This window comes from Mesocricetus auratus, unplaced genomic scaffold (genome assembly GCF_017639785.1).
Source record: "Mesocricetus auratus isolate SY011 unplaced genomic scaffold, BCM_Maur_2.0 Super-Scaffold_100009, whole genome shotgun sequence".
In the NCBI taxonomy this organism is placed as follows: Eukaryota; Metazoa; Chordata; class Mammalia; order Rodentia; family Cricetidae; genus Mesocricetus; species Mesocricetus auratus.
The window spans coordinates 52,441,284-52,465,075 of NW_024429193.1; the positions used below are offsets into that span (position 1 = coordinate 52,441,284).

General features: G+C 35.8%; 1 protein-coding gene across 2 annotated transcripts in view; it reads left to right on the forward strand.

The window, feature by feature from the left end:
* Magi3 (membrane associated guanylate kinase, WW and PDZ domain containing 3) overlaps positions 1-23,792 on the forward strand; it is a 200,401-nt gene that overhangs the window by 115,071 nt on the left and 61,538 nt on the right. For both annotated transcript variants that reach the window (XM_005076558.4, XM_005076556.4), the window contains exons 3-6: positions 3,012-3,131; positions 8,606-8,815; positions 12,277-12,454; positions 17,429-17,508. In XM_005076558.4, coding sequence (XP_005076615.2) covers positions 3,012-3,131; positions 8,606-8,815; positions 12,277-12,454; positions 17,429-17,508 — 588 coding nt within the window. The remainder of the gene's footprint in view (positions 1-3,011; positions 3,132-8,605; positions 8,816-12,276; positions 12,455-17,428; positions 17,509-23,792) is intronic.

Consider the following 23,792-nt stretch of genomic DNA (forward strand, 5'->3'; position numbering starts at 1 on the left):
CACTACAAATCTGTTTCCCATTACTAAGGAACTAGATATAAGTCTACCTTTGCTGCAGTACTTTCTAAAAACATATTGTATATCTCTATGGGCAGGATTTCTTAACTAGGTAAAAAATACATTAGGTCCGTTTTTTTGTTTTGTTTTGTTTTGCTTTGATTTTTTTTTTTGGTGAAAAGAAAAATCAGTAGAGGCTATAGATGGCTTGTCTATTAAGAGTCCATGTTGCACAACCATGAGACTGGAGTTTGAATCCCAGCACCCATGTAATAAGCCAAGCATCCTGGGAATATCTAACTCAAGAAGAGATAGGAATGAGAAGAAAGATGATCCCAGGCCTTGTAGCTTCCAGCCTAGTTAAGGAAAAACAAGCTAGGTTCAGGGAGAGACCCTGTCTCTGAAGAACAAGCAAAAAAATGATAAGGGACACATTATGTTCTCATTTGGGTTTTGCATCTAAAAACAGGCATTGCACTTGCACACACATATCCACATATGTTCACCCATACATGTGCATCATACATATGAGTGTCCATCCAAGTTAAAAATTAATAAATTGATCTATTTTTAAAAAGAAAGAGTAAGAAAAGATACTACCTTTGTTGCTATTTGCTTCTCTAATGCAGATTATCTCAGAGATGGTTGGTAAGTGGGTGAATGATAACAGCGTCAGGTTGTATTATTTCTGATGCCATTTTTTCCAGCATGCTTAATATCTTATTGTCAAAAGCAGCAAGTAATTACAGTAAATGAAAACAACTGAATGCTATACCTGAGGGAATATAGTGGAAACTATGGTGCCCATTTAATTTAGTGTGGTCTCTGTTCTCTGTTTAATCATAAAAGTTTTAGATAGATTTTTAAATAAGTATGGGAAGAAGTCAGAGTTCATAGCTAGTAATTTGTGATGAGAATTAGCACTAAAGTCATGCCTATTTGTAGAAAATACTATGAGCACCATCTTGTCCAGCACCACTTAGCAGAAAGATAATGAATCCCAGAGAGGTTAAATGCTTGTTCTAAATCATACAATTAATAATTAATAATTCCAGAATAAAAGGTAGTTCTTCCTTGGGTTGCTGCTGCTTTTATGGTATTATTTATAATATGGTTTGCTTTTGAATTGGATTTTATATAGCCATTATATTTTGTAGCAAAATTCATTTTCATATCCTGTTAACCTTTGCTACATAACCAAGTGCTTTAAAAAGTGTGGATTAAAATGGCCATCATGTGTAATTTGCCATGACTTCATGTGTTGCCTGGGTTTAGCTGACATCATTCCTGTGGCAAAGTTATTGACGGCTTAGCTGGAACTGGAGAATGCTGGGATGACTCTGCCTTTATGTTTGGGGGCCATTTACTCCTTGTTCACTAGAGTTCTAATTATTCAAGGGTCTAGCCTGATGTTCCTTACATGGTAATGGGAACATTCCAGGAGGATAGGAGATGGAAATATAGACTCCTAAACTTTCATAGTGTGTTTGACATTAAATAAGTAATAGTAATTTTTTTAAAAAATTAGACTGAAGGGAGAAGCTCCACCTCTTAGTGTGAAGAAGTGCAGTTATTGTAGTCAGGGATTCCCCATATTTCATAACTAATTCTAAGTTTTAAATTTTAGCTATCCAACTTCCTAGCAACTTTCTACATATATAAAGCAAAAAGCCGTTGACTTTTTGAGACAGGGTTTCTCTGCGTAACAGCTCTGGCAGTCCTGGAGCTCGCTCTGTAGACCACACTGGTCTTGAACTCACAGAGATCCACCTGCCTCTACCACCCGACTGCTGGAATTAAAGGTGTGCACTACCACCACCTGGCTGATTGAAAGAATCTTACAATATAGTTTATTATATGAGAAACAAAAATTTTGATAATAAGAATAAATAGTATACTAAAAGAAGAATCTATATTGTATAACTATTGTGTCCTCTAGGATCTAGAACAAAATTGCTATATTCTTTTAGAAAGACAGGTTTTAAATGATGAAGAAAATTCAGTACAATTACTGTATAGAATGTTTCCATAGCCATTATTTTTCTCAGCCTATTTTTATCATCATCATCATCATCTTTGTGGATCTTTTTCACATTTTAGATATTATAAAAAGAGGTAAATTTGAGGCTAGCCGGGTCTACATAGCCAGCCAGAGATATAAAGTGAAACAATATCTTTCCCTACCTCAAAATGTATATGCCAAAAATATATACATCTTTGTCATTTATGCTTTGATAAAGTTGTAAGGGGTGATGAAGTCTGTTCCTGGTGAATTTATCTTTCCTTCTTGCAGTTAAATAACAATACTGGAATTCTAAATGGTTCTGGAGAGATGGCTCAGTGTTTAAGAGCAGGTGCTGCTCTTACAGAGGACCCAGGCTTGATTCTAACACCCACGTTAGGCAGCTCACAACCACCTGTAACTTCAGCTCCAGCTCCAGCTCCAGCTCCAGGGAATCCAGTCCTCTCCTTTGAATTCTGTGAGCACCTGCACTTGTGTACAAACACACACACACACACACACACACACACACACACACGCGCGCGCGCGCGCGCGCGTGCATGCGCTCACACACAAAAGTTTAAAAATAAAAATTTTAAAACAATTTGGTTCAGGTGATTGTGGCACAGGCCTTTAATCCCAGCACTCAGGAGGCAGAGTGAGTTCGAGACCAGCCTGGTCTACAAGAGCAAATTCCAGGGCAGCCTCAAAAGCCACAGAGAAACCCTGTCTTGGGAAAAAAAAATTGTGTGCCAGGAAATTCTTTATAGCACTAAACTTTAGGATTTTTATAGGTTTGAATTTCATGATTATTTTATTAGAGTATATTTCCTCCTATATTTATTGAGCTGCTTTGTTATTAAACTGCCTAAAAATTTCTGACCTTTATCAGATACAATGTATTAAATAAGTTGTGTCTTCTGTGTAGTCTTCTTAAACTGAACTTTATAGTACTCTGAATAATTTGTATTTTAAAAAGTACTTTACAATTATATTTTTCTTTTCTCCTTAGGCACTACAAGGGCTCCCAGGGATGGGGAAGTTCCAGGGGTGGACTATAATTTCATTTCTGTTGAACAGTTCAAAGCACTGGAAGAAAGCGGAGCGTTGTTAGAAAGTGGAACATATGATGGTATGTCTACAAATATTAAAACTACCTCAAAACTATCCAGATGACTAAAACCATTTCAGAGGGAATTTCATCAGTAAATTTGATTCTTTAGAAAAGTTATTTGGGAGAAATGTAGAGATGGATCAATGGTTAAGAGCACTGACTACTGCTCCAGAAGGTTTGCTTTTGATTTCCAGCATCTACATGACAGCTAGCAACTGTCTGAAACTTTAGTTGAAGGGGACCCAATGCCCTGTTTGGGCCTCTGTGGGCACTGCATGCATAGAGATATACCTGAGGCAAAACAACATAAAATAAAAATAAATCTTAAGTTATTAGAAAATTGTTCTTTTGATTAGAAGATTCTTAATTTACCAATTAGGTGGTATTAGACAATAACCGGAAGCATTAAGTCACATTAAAAAGTTCACTGTGAACAATAAGCAAGAAATTAACCAAACTGGCAAGTTTACATATTTCATAGCAATTCACTGTCATCATCTAAACCCAACAAATACTTGATGGTTTTCTGTTCATGGGTAGAATATGAAGTTTGTATACTTTGAAAAACTTTTTGAACTTTAAAATCTTTTTTTTATTTTTATTTTTAAATTTAAATTAGAAACAAGGTTGCTTCACATGTCAATCCCAGGTCCCTCTCCCTTTCCCTCCCCTCCTCCCACATCCTCCCACCAACACCCCCCCCCAATACCCCCTCATTTTCCCAGGGAGGGTGAGGCCCTCCATGGGGATGTCCATAGTCTGTCATTTCATCCAGGACAGGGCTTAGACCTTCCCCCAAGAGTCCAATTTGAGAGTGCATCTCTCATTGTTGGATGGGCACCGAAAGTCCATTTGTATGCCAGGGATAAATACTGATCTACTAACCAAGGCCTCCTCACTGACACCCACAATCATGGGGTCTTGATCAGTCCCATGCTGGATTCCCAGCCATCAGTCTAGGATTCAAGAGAACCCCTGTCAGGTCAGCTGTTTCTGGGGGTTAAACTAGCCCAGTCTTAACCCCTTTGCGCATCAGTCCTCCCTCTCTGTCTCTGGGTTCCTTGAGTTTAGCTCAATGTTTAGCTGTTGGAGTCTGCCTCTGCTTCTATCAGCCATTGGATGAAGGTTCTGTTCCCAAGACTCTCTGATCATGGGATTGTAGGCTGGCACTCCCCAGATCAATGTCTAAAATCCATTTTTTCCATTGCATATTTTTAGCTTCTTTGTCGAAGACCAGATGTTCATACATGTATGGGTTAATATTAGAGTGTTCAATTTTATTCCATTGGTCTACCTGTCTATTTTTGTGCCAATACCAAGCTGTTTTCAGGATTACAACTCTATAATAGAGCTTGAAGTCAGGGATGGTGATGCCTCCAGATGTTGCTTTGTTGAATAAGGTTGTTTTGGCTACCCTGGGTCTTTTGTTTTTCCATACAAAATTGATTATTGTTCTTTCAAGGTCTGTGAAGAATTGTGCTGGTATTTTAATGGGGATTGCATTAAATCTGTAGATTGTTTTTGGCAGGATTGCCATTTTCACTACGTTGATCCTGCCTATCCAAGAGCATGGGAGATCTTTCCATTTTCTGATGTCTTCTTTAATTTCTTTCTTTAAAGACTCCAAGTTCCTGTGATACAGGTCTAATATTTAAAATCTTATAAAAAAGAAAGTACAGATTAGAGGATAGAGCCAATAGTTAATTTTCATATCTGTTTCTCCACTCTTAAATGATTCCATGTTTTGTAGTTATTTTTTCTTATCTAACCCACACTTTGTACTTGGCAAGCTTATCGACTCCCATAGCACCTTATACTTTTCAACATTGCTTTGTTCTGCTTTCATGATCGCCTCTTTCCCAAATTCTGTGTAATAGTGATAATGACTTTCTTATTGATAGTGTTTTCAGTGTCTAGACAGGATGTTCAATAAATAACTTGAATGCATCTCATTCATATGTATGTATGTGCATATGTATGCACATTTTTTTGTTCAGAAAACATATTTCACTTGTTACCACATCTTGTCATTTCTTCTTGATAGCCACTTTCCTAATGCTCTTCTTTCTCACTGCCTCATTATGGGCGCTTTAGATGAGTTAGTCACTGTTGCAGTTGATCTCTCATCTACCCCTAGTTTCTTGCCTCTGTTCATTCCATCCTACTACAATGCTGGGCTTTCTCAAGTTTAGCTTTGATCATTCTGGTCATAATCCCTTTCTTACTCAGACCGTGAGTCATTTCCTTCCTGCCTGTAAACTTTGACCTACCTATATTTTCTGGGTTTAATTCACATGAGTAATTCATTCATTTTAAAAATGATTTGATCATGTTTAATTTATTCAGCAACCACTTATCAGTATGTACTATGTCCCAAGTCTTGTAAGAGCCCCAAGCATAGTGTGATGAACAAAATCAAAATGTTACAACCTTAGTAAATTCTTCATATTAGCAGGAAAGGTAGTCAAAACTAAATTAAGTGTAAACTGACGTGCTATGAAAGAAACAAAACAAGAAATTTAAAGAAAAACGATAGGAATATCATTTTTGCCAGTGAAGACATATCAGAGGAATGAACAAGCTAGTTTGTTTTCACTTTTATTAAAATAGTTTACCTCTTACATTTAACCTTTCTTATTTAATATGCATGTTTTGTTTATATATGCTCTTAGACAATGTATATTTTATCTTATGTGCATATTTATTATTTACATAGGATCTGTGTTGTCTCATTCCATTCTTGTTTTTACATATTACTGTAGTTGTTAGATTTCTCCATGTTTTTATCCTACATTTATATGAATTCATTGGATTGATATAATTCCTCATAATATGCCATCATTTGAGTATTGTATTTTATTTCTTCATTCTTCTGATGCTAGGCCAAATTTTTTTGCCTTGTAGAGTATATTTACTCATTCTGATGAAGTAGTTTTGAATAGCTGTCTGTCTCCATTCTTCACAGCAGTATACAGGGTTCTTGTTTGATAATTTCACAAACATCTTGGTTCTAGAAATAGATACTGTTTCAAGGAGAGGGGAAAAAAAAAGTAAGCATAGAGTAGAATGCCTATAATCCCAGCACTTGGGAGATAGAAGCAGGAAAATCAGGCCAGCCTTGGATAAGATCCTGTTCTCAAAAAGGAAGAGATCCCAGCATGATGTTGTACACCTTTTAATCTTAAGTCCCAGTATTTGAGAAGCAGATGCAGGGGAATAGAGGCAGAGGCAGAGGCAGAAGCAGAGGCAGAGGCAGGCGGATCTCTGAAAGTTAGAGGTCAACCTAGTCTACATAGCAAGTTCTAAGCGAGCTGGGGTTGCATAGTGAGACCCTGTCTCAAAGTGAGAGAGGTTTGGTGGTGGTGGCAGGAGGGTAGGGGGGATTCTGCTAATGACTGATTTAAAAAGATAAATCTAATACCTGGAGGGTATCTAAATATACCTATAGTCATATAAGTAAATGTGTGTGTGATATAGATGACTCTAATATGATTTGGTTAACTATTATCTATAATATCATGTTTGAAATATTTAATTAGCTCTATAAATGGAAAGGATTTTCCTTTTTAATTAAATAAAACTTCAGATTAAAAAAATCTGTGAGTGTTTTGTCTGAATGTCTATATATGCATACTATGTTCGTTCCTGGTGCCTATAGAGGTTAGAAGAGGGTGCTTGTCTCCTAGAACTGCAGTTATGGATGGTTTTAAGCTACCATGTGGTTACTAGAAATTGAACCTGGGTCTTATGCAAGAGAAGCAAATGCTTTTAACTGCCGAGCCGTCTCCCCAGCACAGGGGTGGCTTTTCTTAAAGAAGGAAACTACAAAAAATTATTATGACTCCCCAAAATCTGTTTAGTGACTGGATAGTAATTTGTACTCTGCATTTTTTCTAGTTTTTCTTTTATGAGCATGTTAAATTTTACAGTTGACTGAGAATTTACAGTAAAATGTTTGTATGTCGATACTATTGTTCCCTAGAAAACATGCGCTTTTATTTCTATCTTGGTTCATCCAAAATCCCTGATAGTGTGATTGTTGAGCTTTAAAAAAGAAAAAACAGCAGGGCATGTGCACATCTTTAATCTCAACAGTGGCATAGGCAGGTGGATCTCTGTGATTTTGAGAACAGTGTGGTATACATAGTGAGTTCCAGGACAGCCAGGGCCACACAGTGAGGTCCTGTCTATAAAATAAGATACAGGGCTGGAGAAATGGCTTAGCCATTAAAAGTTAGGCTCACAACCAAAAATATAAAATAAGATAAAATGGGGAAATTGAAATTATGGTATATCCCCCCTCACAACTAAACTCTACTTGGAGTATTAAGGCTTTTCCCTTGCATCTTTATTTACAGGTCAGAAAATTTATGGAAAATCTAGTCTGTTTTAATACAAATATTTGTACCCATCTCTGTGGAATAACCCACTTCAAATATGGGTTTGGAAACAAAGAAATAATTGAGTTGAGAGGTCTTTTAGTTTGACTTCCTGAATATTGATAATTGCACTTATAGTCAAACTTCATCAGAATTCCCTATAATGGTTCCTCCCTCTAACATGCAGATTAAGGTACTCTATGTTAATTCTAGATTTGTCTTAGTGTTATGTGGTCTAACATGATTTTTTTTTCTATTTAGGGGAAAATGCCCATTTACTTTAATTTCCGTTATGTCAATGAGTATCTTAATTACCTCCTTTGGAGCTGAACAATTTGATTGAAAGTGTGATATTTTATAAGCACAACAATAATAGACAAGTGTATTACTTCTTAACCATTATTTATCTTTTTATAACTTTAACATAATGATTGATGTAAAGTCAAAAGGAATGGGCACAATAACTGTTAAGACAGATAAGTTTGCTGACTATTTCCCATTGTATCTGCTTGCCCAATGGAAATTGCATGACAAACTGAAAGTTATTTCATTTGTTTTCATTGTTATCTGGATCAATTACTGGTACTATAAAAATCATGGATCCTTAGTAAAACACTAAACTATCTCTTACTTTTGTGAGTATACACTACTATAGAACTTGATCACAAACAGCTTATATTGATGTTTAAAATAATTCTTAGCTTTGGTATATATCCTCATTCTAGTAAAATAATTCATTTTATATACTAGAAAAAATTATTTGAGCTAATTTTATCCTTTATCTTTTGTACCTTTCATTCTTGCATAAGACAGTTTTTTTATTTTTCCAAATTTGGCCCTAATTCAGAATTCATAGGAATAAATAATTGATATGATCAACTTCATGGCTAACTAATACAAATATGTTAGCTAATATATGACAAGTTAATATGAGAAATTAGCTCATACTGCCATTTCTCTTGCTTCCTTCTTCAGGGAATGCTTTGGCCTTCTTTCAATAAATGGTAGATACTTATACAACTTCAGTGTAAGAAACAGCAGAGATATTCTCTAAGCCATATTCATGTAATTCAGCATTCACACTTTCAGCTGCTGTCATTTTGTACACCACAGGAAATTTCTATGGCACTCCCAAGCCTCCAGCAGAGCCTAGTCCTTTCCAGCCAGATCCAGTTGATCAGGTCCTCTTTGATAATGAGTTTGACACAGAATCCCAAAGAAAACGAACTACATCTGTCAGCAAGATGGAAAGGATGGACAGCTCGCTCCCTGAAGAAGAAGAAGATGAGGACAAAGAAGCTGTTAATGGCAGTGGAAACACAGGTTGGTAAACAGATTACCAACTTCTGATTTTTTTAGATTAGCTTTGACCTTTAATTGAAATAGTAAAAGTTTTCTTGAAATATATATATATATAACAGATGATAGGATTATAATTTTCTGTGAAAGCTGTGTGTAGAACAATGTATATTTCTATGGATCATCTTATAAGCTAATCTGAAGTTTCTTAACTTTGACAAATTAATCGTAGGATATCATTAATGATATATCATTACCTTGTTGTCTGGAATACTTGTGATGCTGGGATATGAGAATCTTACTGGCATAATTCCTATTTCTCAGAACTAATATAAAATTGGTTTTATAATAACAGCTTTCAACCCAAAGCACATAGACTTTGGAGATTTGCCAGAAGAAATTATCTGAAAAGTTCAGTAGCAATATTTTGAATTTAAATTTTGGAGCCACTCAATGATAATTTATAAATAAGATCCATATTTTTTGTATCTTCTGCTTGCATTCCATATTTCTTACTGAATGAAAATAAAAAGTAATGGGTAAAGAATCTGCCCTGAGTATCCCTGAATAATTTTGTAATTGCCCAGGAGATTCTTACACTTAACTGAGATCAGAACTAGGAAGCCAGAAGCTCTCAAAGGATTCTGGTAGTGTTAATCACTGTAGTCATTCTGTTTGAAACACTAGTGTGTAAACTTCATGAAGGCTGGAATTTTTTTCTGGATTTTTTTTCAATTTTGTATTCACTGCATGAGAAGGAAATAAATGCTGATCATGTCTCTAAATTTGCAACCCAATCTTTATATGATCCTGAAGCATATATTCATCTTTCTTTTATCACCTATTAACATTTTCTTTGTATATATTTTTTGCCTTATGTGATCATTATTTATTTCTCTCTCCATATGGTGAGATCTGTGTATTGTTCTAATTTCTCAATACTTATGTTTAATAGTTTGCCAATGCATTTAGTTGTCAAGACTGAAGTTATGTTTTAAAAGGTTTAGTCACCGAATTGCATTGAAAGAGTACTATAAATCATTTAGTTGTTGTTGCTTTTGTCTGGCATACTTATTTTTCCCAATTGTAACTCACTTTGAGATTGATTTCTACATTGGATACCTTTAAATATTTATTACATATTCTGCAAGGAAAATAATACCAGGAATTTCATCCATATGCTCAGTCAGCAAATAGTTATTGAACATCTGCTGAGCTACTAATTGGTAGCCATTTGTTCTAAGTGCTAGGAGTAAGTTAGTGAACAAAAAAGACCAAAGCTCCTGCTAATGGACTTTACTTTCTGATGAGAGAATCATAACTGGATAAATAACATATATATTGCGTCTGATGAAGCCAAACAAAGCATTCAAGGAGGTAGAAAGAAAGTAGAGATAGTCAACTTGCAGTTTTAGATAAAGTGACAGAGAACACTTGAAACAAATGAATAAACTCCAAGTATCCTAGAGAAGAGCATCCCTAAAAGAGACAACTGTAAAATCAATAATCTGCAATGGCAGTATGCCGGAAATAGTTAGACAACAGTTTAGAAGTTAGTGTGTTTATCCATTGGTGTGGCCAATGTATTGTATGAGGTTGGAGCAGAGTGATATAAGGTAATAGAATACAATGAGACGGGCCACTATTTTATTTTAGAGGCCAGTCAATAATGATAGGAAAGGGATAATACATGTTACATAATTCTAGGAGCCATTGAAAGGATTTTTATTTTTGAGATGTAGTCACAATTGCTATTTTGAGAAGAAAAGGATTAGGCAACAGGCTTTAATGGGCTCATGCTGGCTTCTGTATTCAAAGTAGGCAGTATTCAAAGTAGGCAGTAGGAAGGAATGGGCATGGATAGGAACAGCAATCAACAAGTGTATAGAAGAAAGTAACCAATTATATCAGATGCTATTTATGATTCAAGTAAGACGTGGACTGAGAACTGGTCACTGGATTTGTGTAAGTCATTGATGACCTTGATAAGTATAGTTGTGTTAATGAAAGTTCAAAAGCTTTGATAGGGTGAGCTCCATAGAGAAACGGAAGAGTGAAGTGGTGGCAGCAAATCTAAACTGTGTGAAGGTGGTTTGGCATAAAGAGTGGAAAAATCGAGGGCCTTGTCATAGGGGAAAGAAAACTGTTTTTAAAGAATGGATAAGTGACATGTTTTTATGCAGATAAATACTTTGGGAAGATTGGTGGTATAGGACGGAGTGTGGCTGAAGGCAGGAAAAAGTCAAGTATTGTTTATATTTGGAGGGTTAGCCTTAGAAAGGAACACAGACATTCTTCAGTAGTAATAAGTGGTGGTAGGTAAATGGGCTGTGTCTATTGAATGATAGGAGTTTATATAGTTTTCTTGTGCTTGTACTTGCTTCTGTTTTCTCCATGAAATAAGCAATGAGATCATCATAAAATACAGGATAAAGAAAAAAAAGTTCAGTAGTCCTCCATAATCTATAGCTTCATTTTCTCCAGTTTCTATTATCCACAACCAAGAGTAGTCTTTAAAACACTCCTAGATATAGTAAGGTATTTTGGCAGAGCAAGAGAGAATATATTTGCATAACCTCTAGAACAGGATATTGTTATTATAACTGTTATATTTTAGTTATTGCTGTTAATCTGTAAGTAAGTAGCAAGATTAAGTGATGACTAGAGCTGAAGTAATGTATGGGATGATATCTCATGATATCAGAGGCTTTTCCTCAGATTATCTAAATTAGAGATATTGCTTATAAAAAGTGTGAAAATAATATTGTGTAGCATTTATAAATTCTAGGTACATATTTTACATGCATCACTTGTAGACTCCCTATACAATAACTAAGTTTTAGTCTACCTACATCATAGACTTTGGGACTCCAAAAGGATTTTAATATTACCAGTGTTATATTTAACTTTTAAAAATAGTACTATTTAAATATCTGTGTTGAAAGTGTATGAATATGCTTAGTATAGCTGTCAAAAGTATGGTCTGCTCAGATTCAAATCCTGGCTATGCTGTTTAATGGCTGTGTGACCTGACTAACTTCTTTGTGGCTTGGTTTCCTCAATCTGTAAAAAGATGATGATGATGATGATGATGATGATGATGATGATGATGATGATAGGGTCATTATGAAGACTATGAGTTAATATATCTTAAGCACTTAAAATAGAACTTGCCATATAAAAGGTCTATGTAAGTATGGTGTGCCACTATTAGGATTCTTACTGAATTGATTCTGGTGGTGTTTTTTGCTGTTTTCCCAGGCTAGCATCAGAGAAGTAGAGTTTATTTTAATCAGAAAAAGAAAAAAAAACAGTATGTTTATTTCTTTCAAAATTAATAAAGGAATATACATGTAATAGATAAGAGAATTTATAATATATAATTGCAATGTTATATATGTATTGATATAATGCACTTAGCACTTTGTTTAAAAAAAAGCAAATTAACTTTGCCCTTTATGATATTCTGTTTCCAACAACTACAGAAACCAGAGAGATGCATTCTGAGTCATCCGATTGCTGGATGAAGACTGTTCCAAGTTATAACCAAACAAATAGCTCCATGGACTTTAGAAATTATATGATGAGAGATGAGAATTTGGAACCACTGCCCCAAAACTGGGAAATGGCCTACACTGATACAGGAATGATCTATTTCATTGAGTAAGCAAATGTCTGTATTTCTTCCAGCATGCTTGTAACTATGAGGATTAACTGGAATTTTTTAAACCTTGGTTTGATTACTCATTTCAATATCATAAAACTTTTGCTTATTTCTATTTAAAAATATTTGCCATTAAAGTTGCTTCTTAATCTAGTTATCTCCCTGAATGATATCTCCCTCTCCCCTCCTCCTCGTCAACTTGTATTAAGTAATATAGTATATTTGGCCTCTAGTGTATATGTGTCTAGGCCAGAGGTCAACCTCAGGTATAATTCCTCAGGGCCTGTCCACTTTGTTTGGAGACAGTGTCAGGGCCTGGATATCGCCTGTTAGGCTATTCTGGCTGACCACTGTCCCAGAGCTGAGAGGACAAGTGCATCCCACTATACCCAGCTTTTCTATGTAGATTCTGAAGATCACTAATGTCCTTACTTTACCAACCTGGTCTCTGGTTTTATAGCATTAAAGGCTTGAGAATAGGTGATGGAGTGATCAAAGGAATAAAAAATGTGGGCCGGGCGGTGGTGGCGCATGCCTTTAATCCCAGCACTCGGGAGGCAGAGGCAGGCGGATCTCTGTGAGTTCGAGGCCGGGCTGGACCGATAGCCTCCAAAACAATACAGAGAAACCCTGTCTCGTAAAAACCAAAAAAATAAAAAAATAAAAAAGGTATAAAAAATGTTTTGCTTCACTTAAAAAAAAAAAAAGGAAAAACTTTTAGGTAGATTGCCCAAGAGGTGGTGTGCAACTTTAATCCCAGTACTTAGGAGTCAGAGACCAAAGGATTTCTCTGAGTCAAAGGCCAGTCTTGGTTCACATGGCAAGTTCCAGGCCGACCTGGGCTGCATAGTGAAACCCTGTCTCAAGTCAACCAAAAAACAAAATGATCATATGGGAAGAAGCATACCATTAACTGAACTGAGTGTTTTCAGTCCTAAAGTTTGGAGTTGGTGTAGTGAGATAATATATTTAAGCAATACAGTAGGAAATATCACTGATCTTTGAAGTCACTGGTATAATAGAAGTACAAATAGGAAACTTTTAATGGAAAAGTATTAATATAATATTCATAATAATATTCATAGAGGTACTGAATACCATATAATTAGATCAGCCTAAAATTGAATATTGTTTTCTCCAGAGAATGTTCTGCAAATAATTTATTCGAAGTTCATTATGAAGACTTTTTATATTCCTATACACCTATAAGTCTAATCTTCAAAGCAATTTGTTCAGTAGTAAAATATGAATGTAGTGAAGTTACAGATTTTAATAATTAAATAACAGTGAAAATACTGAGGTTTGGGTACTACCTTAGACAGTCTCATGAATGAGCATTTTGTTCTACTAAGTTAGAGTCTAGTACTTTAAAGACAGACTTTGAGGACATGGTCTTTTTACCACATATAGTACATTCCTATTTATACATTTGTGTAAATATTAGTGTCAATGTGTTTATAAAACAGTACAAACACATGGATTCTTGTATGAACAATTGAAGGGATTTTTCAAGTACAGTTTACAACTAGACTCTAAAATATAAGGGGAATTTATAAAAGAATGTCTTTATAGTCAAATATGTTAAAGACCTAAGCAGTAAGAATTGAAACTAAGGGACTAGAGAGATGATGGCTTAGTAATTAAGAGTGCTTACTGTGCATTTTTTATATGTCCTGGATACTATTCTGCTGTCTAATGTGTAACAACAATGATTCTTTCCCATTCTATAGCATGTATTTTCTCTATGGTGATTGTTTCTTTGCTATGTAAAAGATTCTTAATCTCATGTAATTCAGATTTTTGAGATTACTTCCAGTGCAATGGAACCTTATTCAAAAAAAATCCTTGCTTATGCCTATATTTTATATTCTTTTTCTCATATTTTTCTCTAGAGGTTTCAGTGTTCGAGATCTTTTATTCATCTTCAATTGATTTTGTGATGATACATTATTATAAAAATATCCCTTATGTTCAGTCTAGAACTTTTGCTGGACCTCAAAGTCAGACTTAATATTATACCTTGAGGTTACTTAAGAGTTATATTATTATATCTCAGCCTGTGCTTTTAACCTGTCTTAAAGAGAACAAGTAATAACCAACCTCAGTTGCTTTGAATTTTCCATGTAATCAACTTTTACAACTTAAACTAATACATGGCTGTAGTCTTAAATTATATACTTTCCCATGTTTCTGACCTAGAGCTCAGCATGTGTGTGTGTGCTCAATATGGTAGTTGTCAAAAATAGGTTGAAAAACAATCTCATGAAACAAGCATCCATCCTACTTGCTGGAAACAGCATAGAGATATTGCTTGACAGCATTTTGTCATTCGTTATCTGGGTTAGTTAGAGTCAGTAAAGTTTCAATCCTTTGTAAACTCTGTTCATGATTTCTTTTAAAGTACCCCATTTCATCCCTCATGTTACACTTTCTTTGCAAATATTGCAAAGCAAAAACCATTTCTTAGGAAGGAACACACACACACACACATAGATTCACAACACAGCTTTCAGACTCATACAGATTACAAACAAGAGAGAACGTAAGACACGGAGAGAGAGAGAATTAGAAAAGCAAGTCTGCTTGCTCTTGGTAAAATAATTCCAAGAGGATGGTGCTATTAAATTTCTTTTCCTTAACGAGACACTAATGAATTTTGGATATTCTGAGGTTATTAATAATGTGTTTAATCAGCATAGATTTTTATGCAGGTTGATATAATCTTTGATTCTTCTGCATGAGAAAATCCATTTTGTCAAGTGTTGTATATAGCAGAGACATAAAGTCAACAACAAACCAAAGGTCTGATACCAACAAAGTCCAATTTAGTGCATCAGTGAATTGATTGGCATTGCTTACAGGAGCACTGGTGAGAGCCTTCTACCATCTCTCCCACTGCCATTCCTTCCCCTCCATGACAGACTGCATCCCCCAAGTTGCACACCAAAATAAATCTTTCCTCTTTAAATTCATTCTTCTCAGATGCTTAGATATAGCAGTCCTAAAATTAACTAGTAAATATGGCATATGTGAAACTATGTATTATGTGGAAAGTGAACGGTATACAAAACAGTTTTTCTCTTTACCACTACCTCTACATTTATATCCTTCATAATATGCATATCTATACATAATTATGTGTCTATATTAAGAAAGTGAAAATGTATAGTAACACCTCAAAAAAAAAAAGAAAAAGAAAAGAAAAGAAGAAGGATGTGCTTACTGCACTTCCAAAGGACCCAGGTTCAGTTCGTAGTACCCATGTCAGGCAGCTTGCAATCACTTTTGATTCTAGTTCCTAGGATTCTGATGCCCTCTGGCCTCCTTGGGCACCAGGCAGGAATGTGGTGAATGTAGACTTACACAGGCACACATTGTGAACATAAAATAAAAACAAATACATTTTTCAAAAAGAATTGAAACTAAACTACTAAATGATCGCTTTCATTTTACTAAATTTGATTGAACTGGTTTTTATTTAGGGATATTCTCCTTGTCAGGATGTATGACACAGACATTCTAAAATACTCTTCTGCTTTCCTACACATGTATTTAGTGTGCACTCAAAAAAAGTGTCTTTGGGATGGTCTGCCAACTAGCAGCATACCCAAGAGTAGTTGTAGAGCTCTGCAAGGGCTGGGGAGGAATTAGAGAGGACACAGGGAGATGGCTTCTGCTTTCTAACAGTTCTTTTCTTTTCTAAAAGTGGACAAAGAAAGAGAACTTGTTCTCATTCTCATTATGTTAATAGGACTTCAGTAACAATTGACATTATTTTGACTTCCTACCTTTTTTCCAAAACATTTTCTTTTATGACATCCCTTTGTTTCAGAAACTGTGTGTGGGGGGGGAGGGGCAGGTACACATGTGGTGCAAGTACATGTGTGTAGGTGCAAGTGTACTGGACATGTGTGTTGCACAAGTGAAGGACTAAGAACAATTGTAGGTATATAATCCTGAGGAACACTATCCACCTCTTGAGACAGGTCTCTCACTGGAACATGGCACTTGCCAGTTAAGCTAGGCTAACCAGCCAGTGAGCCTTCAAACCCAAACCCATCTGTCTCTCCTCCCCCGTGCTGGGGTTACAAGTATATGCCACCACACCCGGCATTTTTTACATGAGTTCTGAAGTTTGAACTTGGGCCTTCATGTTGGCAAAGCAAACACTAACTCTGCTATTTCCCTAACCCTATTTCAGGGACTTTGAACACTGATTGTTTTAGCATTATTGCCTTGCTTGGTGGCTTGGCCTGAAGCTATATGTGGCCTATAATGAAATTAAACACATTTTTGGCCTACTTCATAGAAAGGAGCAATCTTTCTGTTTTATTCTACATTTTTTTGTATGTTTGTTTCAGGTGATGCGTGTTAATGAAAATACAGTTTTATGGGATTGTGTTTAACCAGAGCCAATATTTTTCACTTATACGTTACAAAACAGCCACTTTAAAACTTGTAAAAATTTATCTTATTTTAAAGAGCCTCCATAAAAGACAGAAGCTCTGTTTGCTTCTTTGTTTTCAGCCCCCAGCACTGTTCATACAAATCACAGATACTCAAAAACAAAACAAAATGTTGCAGTACTTTTTAACAAAAGAAATTCCTGCAGAAAGCAAATGTGATTTTTAGTTCAGCTTTTCTGGCTAGTAATGCAGTTATGTGGCTATGTGCCCACCCTTTGAAACGGTTTTGACTGCTTAAATAAGTTTGTCATTCTGTACTTGGCATTTGATCGCTTCTTTAAATTCCACATTTCAAATTTGTGCCTCTAACATTACCTTTCCTTTATGGCGATTTCTAAGCAATAGATTGAGAACAATAGGATTATTAAGTCTATGATATACAAATGGAGCCTGTAGGAGATAAATGAGCTAATGTCTTACACTTTTTAGTTACTTTGAGTCTTTCCTGTTGCATTACTTTTCTCCCTCTTTATTTTAGTATTTCTAATTGAGATCTTTATTCCACAGTCATAATACCAAGACAACCACCTGGTTGGATCCTCGTCTCTGCAAGAAAGCCAAAGCCCCTGAAGACTGTGAAGATGGAGGTAGAGATTCAGAAGCCTTTAATATGAGGCTTTACTTTTAATCCTTCCTTACTCTTCTTGTTTAGACACTGAGTTTTCCAAAACCCCAAGCAAATACTAATATTCATAAGCATACAAGCATTGGATTGTAATCATAATTAGCTGATTATAGTAATTATGTTATTATATATAATTTTATAAGAATTTTTTCCTCCATTAAAATGAGGAAAATGTCTCTGCTACTTTTTAAATGTGTGTCCTAAAGTTGAACTTTTACAATTATATTCAATAAATTAGGTACAGCTTCATACAGAGCATAGGCCACCAGATTTGAAGACTTACCCTAAAGCTATAGTAATCCAGACAGTGTAGGATTTACATAAGCACAAGTAGATCAATATAACAAAATAGAGGGTAGTTTAATACAGAATAAAAATAGTTTGATACACATGTAGTCACTTGATTTGCAATTAATTTGCCAAGAATCAATTCACTGAGAAGAAAGCATCTTCAACAAATGGTGCTGGAAGAAGTTGACAATCTTTACATAAGACCCTCGTCTCTATTGCTAGTGCTACAAAATATATAAATAAAACAGAAAGAGCATGCTGCACAAGCAAGCCTCACCTATACCTCATTTTCTACACAAAATTAATTTCAGATAAATCCAAAACCTAATCATAAAGCTAAATGATAAAATTTTTAGAAGAAAACACAGGAGAAGGTATTCATAAAAGTGGGGATTGATAGTTTCTATATAAGCTATAAAAATAAGGCTAGAAAAATTGATGTTTTGTTTTTAATTTTAAACTTTTAAATGCTCATTAAAAGACATCACTAAGAAAGTTAGTAAGTCAAGCCAACCCTGGTTATGACAGTCCTATAAGTCTAGTTACTTTTGAAGCTTGGACAGAAGAATTGCCAGTTTAAAACCAACCAGGGCAACTTAGTGAGACCCTGTATAAAAATCTGAAAATATATTTAAAGGGGCTAGTGTTACAGGTCAGTTGTAGAGCACTTGTGGAACCCTGGCTAAGGGAGATAAGGAAATAAGCAGACCAAGTCCCAGATTTTACAGTATCCAACAGAGGAATTATTGTAAGGATCTTTAAAGAACTGTTTGAAAGCTTTTTTTTAAAAAAATGTATATGTTTGGGTGTTTTGCTTGCATGTATGTCTTGTCTATCGCTTCATTCATTGCATATAGAGACCAGAAGAGGGCAGCAGATATCCCTGGAACTAGAGCTATAGAAGGTTGTGAGCCACCACGTGGGTGTTGGGAACTGAACCAGGGTCCTTTGCAAGAGAGGCAAAAGCTTTCAATAGCTGAACCACTGCTCCATCCCCTATTAAGAACTAATTTATAACTCAATGAGAAGTCAAACAACCCAATTAAAAATTGCTATCATATTTAAATAAACATTTTACCAAAGAAGGTATACAAATAGCCAAAATATACACAAAAAAGTTTCTGAAAACCATTTATTAGAGTTATTTGTTAATTTAACCCACTGGAATGACTATAGGAACAAAAAAGTTAACAATTAGAGAAACAGCTTTTCCATATTGATGTACAGAATGTACAATGGTACAGCCAGTTTGGAAAAACTGTTTTGTCAGTTTCTTATAGTTTTGGTTGTGAGCCTAGCCTTTAACAGATGAGCCATCTCTCCAGCCCTTATCAGTTTCTTAAAAGTTAAATATTAATTGTCCCCATTATGGTTTAGCAATTCTATTCCTGTGTATCTACCCAAGAGGAATGAAAAGTGTGCATGTATGTGTGAGTGTGTAGTAAGCACTGTTAGTAAATGTACCCAAAGTGGAAACAACCATTTACATAATGAATATGTAAAGTATAATATAACCCTACAGTAGACTAATACTCAGCAATAAAAATAATGTATATGTGAACTGCAGTTACGTTGTTCAAAGTCAAAAAAGATAAGACACAAAAGACCAGATTGCTCTATTCTCTATATAAGATAATAACAAAATCTAAGGAAACAGAAAAGATTAGGGGTTGCCTTCGGGAAGAGGATGAGAATAGAGATTATTTGTGAATTTCCTAAGAGTGATAGAAATAGTGGATTGAGTTAGTGACTATAAAAATGAGCAAGTTACTTTAAAAAAAAAGCATTGTAATATACCTCCAGTGGACATCTGCTTTCAAGGAAAAATTAGTTTTGTCTAGTGGAGTCTAATGTGGCATATTGAGGGTAGGCCCTATGCCCGGAAGTAGATGGCCAATACAAAACAAATTCAATGGTATTTGTGTAGACATTTTGTCTTATATTGCTTGTTTGGGCACTTTTTTTTTGGTCATACTAGTCTTTTGCTTACATATTATGGTTTCTGATTTTATTTTTTATGAATTTTGCTTTTGAGTGTTAGTGTCTTTGTGTTTCTGTAGCTTTTTTCCCTTTTATTGAAAATTGAATTTTTTCTCATATAATATATCCTGATTATAGTTTCCCCTCCCTTTATTCCTACCAGTTCTTTCCCAATCCCCTGCCATCCATCTAACATGAAAAATAAAAGACCCAGAGAATGATATTGAGGTTCAAACTTCAAGCTAAAAGTCAGAGAAACAAAGCAGCCGAGCCAGTAGACCTTATCTCTACCCAGCTGAAATAACAATCCTGTCTCCAAAGTCTATTCCTTTCTCCACCCAGCCATATCCTCCTGTCTCTACCTCCCTAGTGCTGGGTTTAAAGGCATGGGACTGTAGACCAGGCTGGCCTCAATCTCCAAAATCCATCCACTTCTGCCTTCCGAGTGATAGGATTAAAGGTATGCCCCCACCACACCTGGTTCGAAGCTCTTCTTTAGTTACTTTTCTCAAGTTGGAAACTTAGCTGTGTAGGATCTTGGAATGAGGTCACCATTCCCTATTTCCATTTCTTAATCCGTTTATCTCCTTGAACATAGGATTTAGTTTCATTCTACTTATTGGTATTTTTTTTCCTCAAAGTTTACATTTTGTAATTTGCTCAGCTTGCTCCTTTTTATTATAAATCTTTATAAGCATGAACACTAGTCACCACATAACAAAGTCTATACTAGTCTGTTCTGAGATTTCTTCTGCTGACAGAATTAATATAAAACTTTTCACTTTAGCCTCAGGCAGACTCTTGGACAAGGGCAAAAGGCAGCCACTTTGTTCACCAAAATTAGCACAAGAAAGATCTCTAGGCAATGTACTAAAATTCTTCTTCTCTGAAGTAGCCCCTAATAGTTCATCAGATCATACTCAGAACCATGGTCTTCCATGCTCCTATTAGTATGGCCCATTAAGCAGTGCTTGAAGCATTCCACTACTTTTCATATCCAAAGTACCAAAGTCCATATTCCTCCAAACAAGTACATGGTCAGGCCTATCACAGCAATACCCCAGTCCCTGGTACCAACTTCTGTCTTAGTTAAGGTTTTCATTGCTGTGAAGAGAACCCCATGGCCATGGCAACTCTTATAAAGAAAACATTTAATTGGGGTGGCTCATTTACAGTTCAGAGGAGCTGACAGGGAAGATGGTGGCATGCAGGCAGATGTGGTTCTGGGGCGGAAAGTGCTATATCTTGCAGGTAACAGGAAGTTGACTGGCACACTGGGTGGTATCCTGAGCATAGGAAACCTCAATGCCTACTCCCACAGTGACACACTTCTCCAACAAAGCCATACCTTCTAATAGTGTTACTCCCTATAAGATTATGGGGCCAATACATTCAAACCACCACAGAGGGGGGAAGTTCCCAGGCTAGAGGAGGCAGGGAAGGAAGAGAAGCTGTGATGTCTTTCAGATGAATTTGACGACTCTTGTAGATAGTATTTTTTTTTAATTCTGTAATGTTCTGAGGAAGGTGATAGTTGTCTTCATTCACTAGTTTAGACTCACAATAAAACTAAGTTATAAGCTACAGACATGAAGTCAGATGTGGGCTAACAACTGAGTGTAGAGCCCTGCATCTGTACAGATGCTCTCTATTTTACCTTTGTAGGAAGCAGCATTAAGCACCTATACTCTTCTTCCTGGAGGCAGGCATGGTAGAGGACAGACTAGAATGTTCCTCAGCAGGCAGGTAGCATCTGGAACAGAAGCTGTATAGTCTCAAGCATATTGAGTATGTTCTGTAAAGCTCACTACTCAGGTAAGATACTTTTTTCTTTGTGGAAGGAACTGAGGGGCTCAAAGAAACTGGAAATGTTTTTCTTACTCTTCTCTATGTAATTTGAGAAACCCAGACTATTTTGTCAAAATATAATTATTTATAGTGTCCTCTTTCATTCTGAGAAGTAGACAGTATGGGTCACCCAAAAGGCTCAGTTGGTAAAGGTGGCTTGCCTCCAAACCTGACTACCTCTTTCATTCCCCCAACCCACATGGTAAAAGAAGAGAGCCAACCACTGGAAGTTATTCTCTATCATGTACATTCCGGTATGTGTTCACACATAGATACACACAAACCAACAAGGACAGTTTATCAAATGGTTCTTCTGCATTTATTCTAAGAATATTTAAATACCTTCAGTAGAAGAGTTACAACTAGATATATGTTCTAATATTGCCTGCATATAATTTAATGGAGAGGCCCTGATTGGAACCCTGATCCTCTTTGTTTTATTTTCACCAACTTTTATCACTTTCTCTGTGCACTTTGTCTCCCTTCATGGGAAAGAATAACTCTGTAGTTGACTGTTTTCACTATAGACTATATCTGACTCCCATTGGTATTCTTCATTATGACTTACATGGAGTAAATGTTGAAAAGGAAATAATACGTTGACTGTAGGACTATATAGTGTAAATACCAGTTTGCCATCTACTGGTCATTTAAGATCTTCTAGGAAAACGTCACCAATTCTAAAACTTGTCCTTTCTTTCTCAGCCTTCTGAAAGTTGAACCCAGCTGTGTCTCCACACTATCTGATGTTTTAACTGATGAACATATTCATCTTCCATTCAAATAAAATAATTAGTGTTTTGGCTTAAGTAATTATCTTAAAAATACAACATTAGGATTCTGTTCTACTCTTAACCCACCCATTTCTTGTAAGATGAAAGAACAATTAAGACTGAATTTTTACCAAAGGCATCTTATAAATATATTGAATGTTAAATTCATTTTGAAGCTTAGAGAATGATAATAAAAAATTACCAGCTGAATAGACCTCCACTATGAGAAAGCAGTTGTAATTCATACATTTAAATAAGAAAAATCTCATTTTGCAAAGAGGAAGGATAAATTCATGGGCATGAGAAACATCCAGTTACTTAATATGCCAAAAATAGTGTTACGTTTTTGAGTCAACTGTTTAAGGAAAATGCATTCATTTCCTGTTCCCCATATAAAAGTATTTCTCTTGGCCTTGACCATACATCCTTTATACAGTTCTTAAACTATCTTTTTCACAAGGTTTTGTTTTGTTTTTTTAGGGTTATCTCTTATCCCATCATTGTGCCTTTCCCCCACCCGCCAAGACTGGGTTTCTCTTTGTGCAGGCCTGGCCATCCTGGAACTTGTTCTGTACACCAAGCTGCCCTCAAACTCAGAGATCCACCTGCCTCTGCTTCCCAAGTGCTGGGATTAAAGACATGCCCCACCACCACCTGGCTCTTTTTTCTTTTTTTTTTGAGGCAGGACCTCACTGTGTAGTCCTGGCTGACCTGGAACTAACTCTCTGTGTAGACCAGGCTGGTTACAAGCTAACAAAGATCTACTTATGTTTACCTCCTGAGTACTTCGATTAATGCCATGTGCCACCATGACCAGCCTAGAACTGCTTTTCTTAAAATTACTAATAACCCGATTGTCTAGCTTGATAGATTCTTGATAGTTCTACTTCACAGCTTTACACAACTTTGTTAGTGTTGGTCATACCTTCTGCCTTTGACCTCTTCCTAAGACTGTGTTGTCTATGTCAGTGTTCCTAAGCTTCAGTTTATTTTCACATTCTGTTCACAGTTTATTCACCACCATAGCTGTTCCCATGGTGACTGCGAAATGATTATCCTCCTATATTTATCTGTTGAATCTAGGTTTATATTGCCAGAAGCTTTGTAGATACCTCCCTCTATCAGAATATTTTCAGACCACATAGATGGAATGCCTTTCCTTCTTGCATTTAGCAAATGATAATCCTTTCTGTTGTTTACATAAAAATCTGGTTATTCTAAGCTTTTCCTTCATTGTTTCCTTTTTGTTGCAGTTAGGTACTAAGTTCTAGCATTAATACTTTTAAAAACTTAACCATTTCTTAAATGTCTACTTGTGCTAGACACAGTATTAAGACATTTTTAATGCTGCTTC